The 13,729-nt window shown below is 42.3% G+C and overlaps 1 protein-coding gene across 2 annotated transcripts in view; it reads right to left on the minus strand.

The window, feature by feature from the left end:
• Window positions 1-13,552, minus strand: part of CAV1 (caveolin 1) — a 34,117-nt gene extending 20,565 nt beyond the window's left edge. Inside the window, exons 1-2 of one of the 2 annotated variants that reach the window (XM_032643007.1) lie at window positions 13,233-13,552; window positions 11,666-11,830 (exon numbers count right to left, since the gene is read on the minus strand). In XM_032643007.1, the coding sequence (XP_032498898.1) occupies window positions 11,666-11,830; window positions 13,233-13,262 (195 nt within the window). In that variant the 5' untranslated portion in view covers window positions 13,263-13,552. Of the gene's footprint in view, window positions 1-11,665; window positions 11,831-12,524; window positions 12,643-13,232 lie in introns of those variants that run through there. The other variant, XM_032643008.1, reaches the window with a different exon arrangement.
• Window positions 13,553-13,729: the final 177 nt, after the last annotated feature.

Below are 13,729 nucleotides of genomic sequence, written 5' to 3' on the forward strand. Positions count from 1 at the left end.
CTTTCTTTCTTTCTTTTTTTTTTTTTACTAAAGTACATGCATATTTTTCTTGAATTGGTCTTTTTGCATGTCCACTTTTCCTCTAGACATGAAGTTTTGTTTTGTTTTTTTAACATTTTTATGGGAGTATAATTGCTTTACAATGGTGTGTTAGTTTCTGCTTTATAGTGAATCAGTTATACATATACGTATATCCCCATATCTCCTTCCTCTTGCGTCTCCCTCCCTCCCACCCTCCATATCCCACCCTTCCTATCCCACCCTTCTAGCTGGTCACAAAGCACCGAGCTGATCTCCCTGTGCTATGCGACTGCTTCCCACTAGCTATCTATTTTACATTTGGTAGTGTATATATGTCCATATATACACTACCACTCTCTCACTTTGTCCCAGCTTACCCTTCCCCCTCCCCATGTCCTCAAGTCCATTCTCTAGTAGGTCTGCGTCTTTATTCCCATCTTGCCCCTAGGTTCTTCATGGCCAATTTTTTTTTTTAGATTCCATATATATGTGTTAGCATACAGTATTTGTTTTTCTCTTTCTGACTTACTTTGCTCTGTATGACAGACTCTAGGTCCATCCACCTCACTACAAATAACTCAATTTCGTTTATTTTTATGGCTGAGCAATACTCCATTGTATATATGGAGTATATCATATATATACTTCTTTATCATAATAAAGAAGTATATATACTTCTTTATCAATTCATCTGTCGATGGGCACTTAGGTTGCTTCCATGTCCTGGCTATTGTAAATAGAGCTGCAATGAACATTGTGGTACATGACTCTTTTTGAATTATGGTTTTCTCTGAGTATATGCCCAGTAGTTAGATTGCTGGATCATATGGTAATTCTATTTTTAGTTTTTTAAGGAACCTCCATACTGTTCTCCATAGTGGCTGTATCAATTTACATTCCCACCAACAGTGCAAGAGGGTTCCCTTTTCTCCACACCCTCTCCAGCATTTGTTGTTTGTATATTTTTTGTTGATGTTGGCATCCATTTTCTGACAGCAGACTCCATGTGGGGCCCTGGGTGGGCACTGGGCAGCCACAGTCCTGGGGCCACCAGGGGCCACTGTTCTGTCCTGAAGGACTTGCATATGACGTGGGAAGAGAAGAGGGGAGAGAGGCATGGTGATAGAGAAGCAGAATGCTTAAAGGGCTTTGATACACGCTAAAATAGAAACAAAAACAGAATGTGGTGGGAGCCAAGAAAAGAGATGACCAGTTCTGATGAGGGCAGTCAGGGAAGGCTGACAGAGGCCCAGATATCTGAGGTGAGCCTTGGTGGATGGCTGTGGTTCTGTCAGGCAGGCTCTGGTGCACAAGGATGCATGGCAGGTTCCACGCATACTGCAGAGTAAGTGCTTCCTAAATATTTGCTGAATGGCCTTTCTAGGGAGCACCCATCTGAGAATGACTCTCATTCCTACCTTTATAACTAGAATAATAGGCTTACCCAAAATATTTTGGTGAACTGGTGGTTATTAACCATTTTAGACAAACAATTTCTCTCCCTACTAAAAAGCCCGACACTTAAGAACAAGTGAGAAAGAGGGCTCTGTTGACCTAACCAAAATAACTGGCAATGAAATCCAATGAATGCAGTTGCATTTCCTTGACACGTTTTGGTATGCCCACTTCCAGCTATATATTATTATTACTAATATAGAAAAAAAACAGTGAGCCATGATTGATGGAACATTTTAATTGTTCTTCTGAGAGATTAATGGTACGTTGTAAAAATGCACTGTTCCTTACTTCTGGTATTTGTTTTTGAGAACAAATATGTAGTTATTAGGGAGGAAGTCTCATAGAAACTACTTTCAGGATTAAATAGGCATTTCTCCCACTAGCATAAAACTAGGATTTTTCTCAATTGTTTCCTATTTTTACAATGTATTGCTGTAATGGCACGAATATCTGTAGAAACTGGACAGAAAAATTGAGAACTTTAAATGAAGCTATTAGATGCGAAGTGCCTGTCAGGACCTGCTTCATTTTCTCACACCTAGCCCTCCCTGCACATCCAGGCAGGATCAGCTGCAGCCCAGGAGCTGTGGCCAACCTGGGCAGTCAGCATGCTTTAAAGACTCAGGTAATTCAACACAAGCCAGCGTTGTAGCTTGTCTGGTCCTGAGTGTGTGTTCCACTTCTAATCACTGGGACACATCCCCACTTTGTACCCCACTTCTGTCTTTGGGATTTGACTCTCCCTGCCTTGTTGGGAGCTCACCCAGCTTGTATATTTCTTGAGGTGTGTGGGGTTTTATCTTGGTCTTTACGTTGGTCCTTCCTCCTCCTTTCCTAACTCACCTACCAGGATCTAAAGTCTGACCTTAGAACTGTAGGCCTGTCACTCCCCAAACAGACTATGTCTGGAATCCCCCTGCCAAATGCTGCTCAGCCACTCTGAGAACAGTCATGTCTTTCCTCACTATGGAGACACCACTGTCTGCTTGGATCATGATCTATTACAGAGAGGCACTGGAGCACAGTGGTTAAGAACCCTGGTCCTGGGGTCTAACTGTCTGGGTTCAAATTCTGAGTGTACCATTTCCTACCTATGAAATCCTGAGCAAATGGTCAGGTCTGAATCTCCTTATCTGCCAGATGAATATAACTGAAAATGATAATAGCATCTCCTCAAAGGGCCGTTGGAGGAGTAAGTAAAATAATCTGTGCCAGCAAGCTAGCCTGTAGAAAGTGCTGGAGGAAGCCTTCCATGTCCTGTTTCACTCCTACCTGCACATTTGGCATCCCTTGGTTTGCCCCGTTGCACTGAAGTTAGCCCTTTCTGTTAGCAGATGTCATATCTCATCAGGTCACTTTCTGGCCTAAAAACACCTCTGTGGGTTGCTGTGGCCTACACAGGGACAGGTGCTTTGGCTGGGCACAGAAGGTCATGAGGATCTGGCTCCTGCTTGTGTCCCTTGCTCTGGCTACACTGACCTGCCACTGGTGCCCAGAACATGTTAGGTGCCCTCAGGTCTCTGTACCTTTGCTCCTGCTGCTCCCTCTGCTGGCATCCCTTTCCTGCCACACATGCCTGGTGCTCAGCCTTAGAGATTGTTGAGAACTCTGCTTTGTGTCCAACTGTAGCGCATCCCTAAGTTACAGTGACCTCACTCAGATTTGTTTATATATTTGCTTTCCTGATAAACTCTTCAGGGCAGGAGCTGAGAGTTAATACTCAATCAATGCCTGAACCTGATCGTGTCATCAGACATGACAGCACCGTGCAAAGCAATGGATGTGGGGGGCTCCTGGAGTTGGCACGTGCAAAGCCCAGTCCAGCACAGGGTGGGTGGCAGGGCAGGGAGAAGGGGCTTTGTTGTCCTTTCTTTGTCTTTGCTTCTTTTCCTCCCAGTTTCCTACTTTCTCACTACTTGGGTTCAGAAATCAGAATCTTTCTCAGTTCTTCATTATAAATGAGAAACCGTAATTGTGTTTGATGCCTACATCAGTGAGATGACCCGGTGTAATGTCAGGATGCATTTTATCTTTTTACATATAATCTATCAATGTCCATTTGTATTATAATGTCCTAGCTGGGCTCAAGAAAGGTTTAAATACTGAATGCACCTTTAAAATTTTTCACTTTTAAATTGCTATGAAATAATATATTAAGCACATACATACACCATCAAAACTTATTTAAGCCTTCTCAAAATTAAAAATGCCTGCTTCTTAATTACCTAAATAACTAACAGTGGCTAAAGGGAAGCTCAGTTGTGTCTTTAGGAATATGTACTTCCCCTGCTATGAAATAATGACCAAAAAGAGACATCTTCTCAAGGTTTAATAAAGAAAACAAAATGTATTTTATATCTAAAACATCAGCATAGGAGAGGCAGGAAATATGTATTCTGTGCAGGTGTAAATCTGTTCTACCAATTAAATTCCCTTGGTAGTTGCTCAGTACATGGATCATGCAGATTTCCTTTAAGACAAAATTAAAAGCACTTCCCCACTCTAAACAATGGCTCATGTGAAAGCATGCCATTTTATGTTTCCTGGACTAACTGAAAAAAATTAAAACTATTTTAAACATTTTAATCTTTGATTGAGTAGTTGACAAAGTATGTGATGGAAGGATGTCAGTTTCATTAACCCTGTGTTGCAGGGAAAGAAACTAAGGTCTGAGGGTAGAGTAGATTGGCACTTAAGAGCAATTCCTCCAAGTTATAGTATCGCTTGGTGGCCAGTGAAGGATAGGAGAGAGGTGACACTGGAGACTGGAGAGGAAAGAAAAGCATGACATTCTTAAATGGAAATTTTGCCCATTTTGCTAAAAAAATAGTGCAAGTAGGGACTTGCAATGTATTTCAGGTACAGGAATCAGTGACAGGTCATTGCCAATTCATTCATGACCATATAATTTTTCTTCCAAACTGGGACAATTCTGAGAATGAAAAGGGCATTATTAATAATTAATTATAATTAATAATTAAAAATAATTAATAGTTATTCAGGATAGCTATTGACCATTATTAACTTGCCTGCATGGGACAACCTAGAACATATGGCCACCCCACCCCTAGGTCACTCTGAGGCTCTAAGCTTGCAGTTGGCTGTAAGCCCAAGTGGCCTCAAGGGATGGAGGACCACTGAGCAAGGCTGACTTGGGAACCCTCTATGGTGTTTCAGAACTCCTTGGCAGAGTTTAAACTGGCCTAACCTTCAAGTGTTCTTCTGGCAGGAGGAACATCTAGAATTACATAGTGTGACTGAACTGTTCTCTTAGGGTAGAACCATTCAAGTGTATATCTTTAAGCCAGGCTTGGGTACAATAATTTCTAAACCTGACTTCACAATCTAGGGAGCTTAGAGGCCCTAGATTAGGCCCCATCCCTAGATACTCTAGTTTAGTAACTATGTAGTGGGCCTAGGCATCTGTATTTTTAAAAATTCCTGTGATGATTCTGATGCCCAGGTGAATATGAGAGCCCTCTTGGGTTTGTAAAGAGGATATGAGGTTTTAAAATGGTTGAAAATTTTAAATTTTCAATAGGATGATTAAAAGTCAAGCAACAATATGGGAAGGGAGAATATTAGAGAAGAACTGAAATATTTTCTATAAGTTAATTATAATTTTTATAGGACCCAAACAGGGGCAAATTGTTTAAAAAATATATGTTCCTTTGGTGTTTTCCTAAATAAAAGTGGTACATTGGACTCTAAAAAATATATATATATTACATATTTTATATATATATATTATAAATATATGTTCCTTATTTTCCCCTAGCCTTACTTACTGGCCTAGGAACAATTGGAGGCATTATAGATGAGGCATGTTTTAAACTATGCCCTAAGGATTTTACCATACAGTAGAATTTGGTAAAGGAATTTCAGCAAAAGTTTTCAAAGGAAACTGCAATGAAGAGAGACAAGGAAGATAGTCATAAACTCTTTGTGGGCAGTGCTCATATCTATCTTTGTTCCATATTGTAGTGCATGGCACATAATAGATATATAGTAATCATTTATTGAAAGGTGAATGGGTTTGGGAGGGGAATGCTATTATATGAGAATGACTCTCATTCTTTATAGTTAGAGAAATTGAAGCATAGAAACGTAAAAAATAGCTTGCTCAAAATACTTTTAAGACTGGTGTTTATTAGCTTTGATTAGTTAAACAAGTTTGCTTTTTGCTTATGAGCTCCACTCTCAGGGACTGCTGAGGAAGAGAAATCTGTTGCCCTGACATCCTTCCCCATCCTTCCTTGGTGTCCCACACTAATGGGACTAGACACTTTCTAGTTTGGCCCTTAGGTTGAAACCAAAACTGATCTGATTACTATGTGCATGCCTTTTCTTGATTTTTAAAGAAACAGAATTTTGTGTCTATATATTTAAGAATCGTTAACATTCAAGTTTTAAAAAAGAAAGTTAACAAAAGTCACAAAAATTTCTTTTCTTGGCACAGTACTCTTTCTACTCCGTCCAGGTGCCTCTGAGCACCTGTGGTTAAGCATATTTCTAGGGGCTAAGGGCTACCTTTTTAGAAAACTTCTTTTAACAGAAGTATAGCATGCAAATCTTTTTCTCCAGGGCCTTAGTGTATAGTAACTTAGATAGTATACATAGGGTCCAGAGAGTGGAAGACGAGTGTGTGTTTCTTGGCCTAAACCATCTTTGTATGAAAATAGCAGCCCTACCCTTTTCCCGCTGCAAATCTGGCCAGGAGGATCATGAAAGGGCCCAGGAGCCCATAGCCCAGTGCACACAGCCCTATTCTTCTAGGGATCAGCTCACTCTGGATATTTCATCATAGAGAACAATAACTTATGGTTAAAAGTAGGGCAAACTAAAAAGCAGTTTAATTTAGAATATGAAAGTGTCTGTTATTTTATGAACTTGAGTGGGCAGGATGCATAAGCAGGTGGTTTTTGAAGTTATTGGACTTTCCAGATGCAATAGTTTGCAGCTGCTCTTACTTCAAACCCCTTTAAAAGGTAGCCAGCACTGCTGTCGATTGGAAGAATAACCCACATCATGAATTTTCATAATTCAAGAATATTTGGTGTATCTTATCTTAAATTTTAATAAATAATATGAAATTTTATTCAGTTAGAACCAAAGTTGAGCTAATTCTTCAGTTTTTTTGGACCACAATTTGGAGGTGGAGAAAGAAAAAATACTTTCTTTTAATAAGCATTTAAAATGTATGTCACTGTTGACTGAATTTGAAAGTGTTTCAGGTGGTTATGAATGAATAATGTCCCCCATTTTAATATTGTTATTTGCTCAGTGATGTGAGAATAATTTCCCAGCACACATGACCATAGTGCTCTTTTACAAGCTGGGGATTCTGAACTCCATGCATATTCTCATGTGTGGCAGAGTATTAGTCACCATCTTGTGAGGCTATCTCCTAAACAAACAAATAAGCAAAACCAATTCCAACAGAAGAGACTATTAACATGGTGCTGAGTGCTTTGGGCCAGTCTGACCTTTTAAATCTTATGCTTTGATTATATCAAGCAAACATGAAATTTAAAATATCTGTTATATTGATATTAATTACTAATTGCTCTAGAATGCTTTATAGTTGAAAGGGATCATGCCGGCATTAGGCCGTTATTTTGAAACCCAAACTGATTACCCTGCGCATCCCTTTTCTTGACTGCTAAAGAAAATTTTGTATCTGTGTATATTTAAGAATCATTAATTCAAATTTTAGAAAAGAAAGATACAAACGCGTATTTTTATTTTAAACAAAGATCTCCTCTCAGATGTACTGATTTGTCTCAGAGCTAGGCTCAGAATCATCTCAGCTCATTTCTCCTCTCGTGACAATAATCCATGAAAATCACATAATCTTATCTATTCATGCCTTATGTTATATTTCAAAATATCTGTTTTGGACACTAACCATGTGAAAACGTGGATAGAAATTTAAACTTTTTTAACCCTTAAGTTTCTCTTAATGTTAAAAAAAGGAATTGGGAATTGGAGGTTAACCTGGTAACCATTACATTCTCTTCCAATTTTAAAATTCTGTCATTTTGCACCTATATGGTTTTATTCCCAGTGCCACCGCATATTGTTCTTCTCATTTCATGTCCAGACCATGATGCAATTACATCATAACTGTTTGCTCCTCATCCAGACTGGCTATCTTTTATTACATCCTGTACCTTAACCAGTCATCTTCCAAAGAGCCCACCTTCATCATGTCATTCCAAGCTTGAAGTCTTCTTGGCTTCCCACTGCTGACATGATAAAGTTCAAACTTATCAGGAGTACTGGATTCAGGATTCTATCATCTGGCCACGATCAGTCGTTTCATCTCTATGACCTACTACTATGCCACATTAACTCTAATTTCAGTCAAAATGGGCTGCTAAACCTTCCAGACTTATGCCCTGTGTGTGACATTCCCATCTCCATGCCTTGTCATTTAGAATTACCTCCTGTACTTTTCTCAGCTATTTGCATTCCATCTGTCGATTATGACCCAACTCACATTGCACCTCCTTCATGCCCTTCTCCATTAAACTATCTATAATGCATCCTGCTCTCACCCTGATGCCCTATCCAAGTAGGGTCTCCCTAACACTTAACATCAGTACCATTCACTTTCAAAAAAACTTTATTGAGGAATAATTGACAAATATAATATTTAAAGTGTACAACATGATGACTTGATATACATCCATATTGTAAATGATTACCAAGATCAAGATAATTAATGATTCACTTTTAAATAAACGTTTTATTATGCAATATTCAATACTACTTACTTTTGATTTATTATAGTATATATTTGGTATATTTCCAAAATGATAATGAGAAACCTTATGATAGAGACTGCATAAAAACGCATGCCAGTTGAAAAAGAAAGTGAAAATTCAAACCCATATGTGAGAGAGAATAAGTAACATGGATTAATGAAACTTAAAAATCTAGTTATATGTTTCCTGGCAAATAAAAAAAGGACCAATTAGATAGCATTTGGAAGTGACTTACTGTTGTGATATTGTGCGTGTGTGTGTGTGTGTGTGTGTGTGTGTGTATGTGTGTATGTATGTGTGTGTGTATTTTTAATCTGTATGCATCTTGTCTTCACTAACTCTAATCTTTGTGATTTCTAGGACTTATTTTAGGAATTACACTTTGTAGTATGTAGCACAGTGTCTAGTCTAGCATATGATGAGTTTAACAAATTGATTGATGGCTAATGTGATATCAGAATCATAAATTTGAAGTCATTTTCTTTATTAGAAAATCAAAATAGTACATAATAAACATATGAATGAAATGTGAGCATAAGAAAACAGAAATCTCAGAGGGAGAATGGACAGTCTGAAGGTATGACCATTTTAATTAGAAGAAATTTTAAAAAGCGTTCATAACTTACTCTTTTTTTTCGATAAATGTCTATACAGACATCTCATAATATGGTGTAGCAAACCTTTAGTGAAATAAGAAACCAACTTTCTTGAAGTATAAATTCACAACACATCCATCTTCTGAGCTTTCTTCCCTACCCTAAATAGCTGTTTTATGGGACCAAAAGGATACTGTGCAGATACACTATGCTGCTCCTCACACTGTACATCAGTGTTTCATTTCATCTCCATCTACAAGTTTCTAAACTTCATATGGGGACATTTTTAATATAGAGAGAATGAACACTCTAGTCCTCTGCTGTCCAATAGTAATTTCCATGAAGGTGGAAGTGTTCTAAATCTGTGCTGTCCACTACGGTAGCTACTAGCCTTAAGTGCTGAGAACTCAAAATGTAGCTAGTGTGACCGAAGACTGTATTTTAAATTGTATTTAATGTTAATTACTTGGAATTTAAATGGAAATAGCCAAAAGTGGTTAGTGACTATAGAATCGGACAGAATTGGCAGCTTTTACAGAGCTGCTTGCTTTTAGAACAGACCTTTTCTTACCTGATTTGGTAACTCTAACAGTAGATTCAGTTGGCCACAGTTTCTTTATTATCATGTGAAGTTTTAAGCTACCATGCATTAAGCGTGAAGCTTTGGGTGTCTTTATTATTTTAAGAAGTCTGTGTAATCAAAAGTAAAATTTAGAGAAATTTATTATTTACTGTCTCGGTAACATGGAGAGGATCATCACTGTTTCTATCATTAGATTTGTGCTTGGATTCAAAGAAAAAAAAATTATAAAATAGGAGTCTCCACTGGGTGTAGGCCCCCTTTTCTGGCCCTACTGGCACATGTACTCTTTGCATCTCTCTTTGCAGGGCATTCTCTGAAGGCCTCTTTAAGCAATACATCTGAGTAAGTGGGCCTACCAAATTCTTCTCGAGGTAGATTTTTTCTGTCTGATTGTCTTGTTTTGCTCACAGTTCTATGAGCAAGTGGGTGGAGTTTGCTTTCTCTAGGCTAGCAGAAGCTTGTTCTAACTCTTCCTTTTAATTTCTTTAATATGAGGATCCCCACACTTGCTCTTTGAAATGCTATTTTGTGAACTATTTCCTCTAAGTCTGTTATGCCTTTTTTCCATTTGTGTTGAAGTCTCTTTTCCCACAGGGGCCTTTCTTTCTCAACTTAGTCATGCTATGTGTGGAGACCCACATCTACACTGCTGGCTTCTCTGACTCATCCTGGGAGGTTCACTTGCTTCAGGAATCCCACTCAACGCTGCAGTGGAACAACAGGGAGGCTCTAATGAAGCTAGGCCCTTCTGAAATCTGCATCTTTTCCTGGCACTTTTCCTTCTTGTCCAAAGCTACATGAGAAGGGAAACAAGCAAAAATGCCCTTTCCTCCTTTAAGGCAATGTTTTTAGTAAATAGTTTTTAGCAATTCTAATTTCCAGTTTATAAGCTATTTTTGTTATTGCTGCTGCTTTTAAATATTCCATAATCTGGTTAGTAGAAAAGCCTGCTAAGGCTCCAATTTTCCTTTTTCCTCCACCAGCAAGCCAAGAGAGTCAATTCTGACAGTTACATTTTCCTTCCAGTTGCAGATTAAATTGTTCCCCTTTTTGAAATATATTATTCATAAATGTGAACAGTCTCTGAACTATGGCCCCTCCCATCCTGGATAGGAGGCTGGGTGGGTGGAAACTGCTCATCCACCCCATTGGCTACTCTGGGGGTCTTCACACTTTAATCTTCCAGGCCAGGAATTTCCTTGGTCATCCCCCTTCCTGAAAGAAAACCCTCTGCCAAGGATGGCTCAGGCCTATGATTTCCCAATCAAGATGGGTTTAAGCAACAAATTCCTCTGATGAGATTTGTTCAAAGGGTCAAAGTTGAGTAACATAATCATAATCAAAAAGTGACCATCCAGTCAGATCTAAGTTTAGCCAATACCCATTCAGTTAACCTATTTTTAATCTCACCAAGCACATCCTTAAAGTATGAAAAGGAACTCCAACCTGAACATCCCATTAGCTCAGGGAAGGCTTACCCAAGCAGTCACTAAAGAAGCAACTTTCCACACCTAACTAGAGGTCTATAGGAGAAATCAAAAGACACATATTATTTTGGTTGTGTAAATATGCATAGCTGTGTACAACAAGCGCCATGTTTTTCCAGTTAAATACCCTTCATATAAATATTAAATATTTGATTCTATTCTGTATATATATACATATACATACACACACACATATATATATATTTCATCTTTAGTCAGAAGTATTTCTACTTACTTTGTTATTTTTAAGAAAATCACTTCAGGTTATCTTAATTTTAGCTGAGGGAACCTGCTCACTTAGTATTCCGGTTGTCACCTTTGGCACAAGACCTTACCAAATGATCTCACTGCTTAATTCTATATACAGTGGAGAGCCACCCTTCACTTAGACTTTCAACCTGAAAACGGAAAAAGGGTGACCTGCAGCGCAAACATCTCACCCTCTCAAGGAGTGCGGGGCTGTCTCTTGCTGAGATCAGAGGTTCATTTGCCAGGAGAAGGGTGCAGTTAAATGAACTCCTACAAAACTCAAGTTAGCTAAATTCCAGCTGAACTAGCCGGCAGGAGTGGGGAGGGGAGATGTGACATTTCTGACAACCGCGGGAGTTCCCGCACATCAAGCCCAGAAAATGGTGAGTGTGTGGCAAAGACAGGGAAAGATACACAGGCTGCTGGCCAGAGGAGAGCTGTCCCGGCCCTCTCAGTGTCTTCTCGGGGCACATCCCTTACTTGCTGGCCGCCTCACCTTACCTTGACCACGTCGTCGTTGAGATGCTTGGGGTCGCGGTTGACCAGGTCGATCTCCTTGGTGTGCGCGTCGTACACTTGCTTCTCGTTCGTCTCTTCTGCCATGGCCTTGTTGTTGGGCTTGTAGATGTTGCCCTGTTCCCGGATGGGAACAGTGTAGAGATGTCCCTGCGGAGGGCGGACGGCCAGGAGGGGGAGGGTGGCACCGGCGGTAGAAGAAAATTTCAAAAAGAAAAACCGGCGATCAGAAAAGCCAGCCTAGTAGCGCGGCAAACCTCGAGGCTCAAGATCGAACTAACCGCTTCGGAAGCGGTGGCTCCGCGCACAGTAAACTCCTTGGAGCCGCAAGCTTTTTAAGAGGATCGAGGAGAGGACACCACACCCCTCGGTACCAGGCAGGGAGCTCCTGCCTCCCCCGCCCGCCACCGCCAGGGGTCAGGGCAGACCCCGCCGTGCGGTCAGCCCCGGCCTCAGCCCTGTGCACGCCCTGCCCGCGGCACCCCGCGGAGACCCCCGCAGGGGAGAGGACCAGACTTCCGACTTTTCTCCAGCCCCTCTCTCCGCCACGCCACCCTCTACCCGAGCTCTTCACCTGTTCCCGTCCCTGGCCTCCATTTCCCTTCTCTCCATAATCCCTTCTAGCTTCATCCTTAAGACCCAGCTGGAACCCCCCCGACCCATGGAACATCCTCTGCACCTGTCCGCGTCCCCCACCCTCCCTTTGCAGTCTCTGTTCCTGGGCAGCTCCCACCACTCCCCTGGTGCTCACAATCCCACATCCCCCATCTTTGGGTCGAGCCAAGTGTCAGACCCTCCTAAGCTCTCTAGAACGGTATCTAACCTGCACAACCCCCCGACCCACCCTCAGGTCACTCCCAGGCTGCCGGCCGGTCGCTGAACGGCGGCTGAGTTTGGGAAAACGAGGTCTCGACACCCAGGCGGAGACCGAGCGCCGGGAGGTGGTTGGAAGGGCGGGAGGGGGGGGGGGAGTGGTAGTTAGGGGGAGGGGAGGTCCGCTCCTCTCCAGACACCCCTGCCAGGCGCCGAGATGCAGGAAGAGTTCTTGAGGTGGCCCAAGAGCTTTGGAAAGTGCAAACAAGACGCGCGCTGTCGCCCCGGCCAGCCGGTTCAGGCGCCTGGCGGGGAGTCGGGGGGACTGTCCCCAAGACTGCGAGTGAATGAGCTCCCACCCTCTGCTCTGGCTCTCTGCCTCCCAGCAGACTGGGGCCGGACCGTGGGGGTCCCACAATAAGGCAGTGCCCCTGAGCCATTCAAAAACGCGCCCTCGGTCTGGCAGACCCAACTTGAGGACCCCGACGACCCCCTTTTCCGCGATTCTCTAGCTTAGGGGCTCTCTTGACCCCCTTCCTAACAGGAAAACATAAAACATTCCTGCCTCCTCTTCACCTCCCCGCCCAGATCCATTCCTCAGCAATGCCAGGGGAGAGGAGTGCTCCGACGTCGAGAGAGGGCTGAGGCAAGCAAAGCAGTCGTAATATTTGGAGTGGGAGATAGCAGAAGCAGCACTTCTTGCGCGCCGCGATCCCGGAGCACACCCACCCGAGCCTACCTCTGAGTCCACGTATTTGCCCCCCGACATTCTGGCCCGTGGCTGGATGAAGGCTCTGAGGAGATTTCCCTGGGCTGTGATTTAAGGGAACTGAGAAAGGAAGATCTTGTATTGTATGGGGGTGGGGGGGTGGGGAGGCTCTGGCGGGGGTGGGGGGGGCGGTGGCTGGGAGGGAGCCTCCTGGCTCTCCGCCAAGGGTTTGTTCTGCTCGCGGATGGCCGGGATGTGTGCTGCGCCGGGTCTAGGCACATCCCCAAGGTTTTGGCAGCAGAGGGCGGGGAGCGCTCGCAAGGAATAAAGAGCAATGAGAAAGCGTTTTCACCGTCTGGGCTGCTTGGGCAGATATTTTAAACCTGGGGCAACATTTTTCCAACTATAAGCCACTGAGAGGCGTCCGGGCAGGGGAGCTAATGTTTTCGCAGTGCATCATCCCAGCAGGGGTCGGGAGTGGAGGAAGTCGATTGCCTGCAGAGATGCCCAGTATGGGCAACCGAGCT

The sequence above is a fragment of the Phocoena sinus genome, chromosome 9 (assembly GCF_008692025.1).
Source record: "Phocoena sinus isolate mPhoSin1 chromosome 9, mPhoSin1.pri, whole genome shotgun sequence".
NCBI classification, from domain to species: Eukaryota; Metazoa; Chordata; class Mammalia; order Artiodactyla; family Phocoenidae; genus Phocoena; species Phocoena sinus.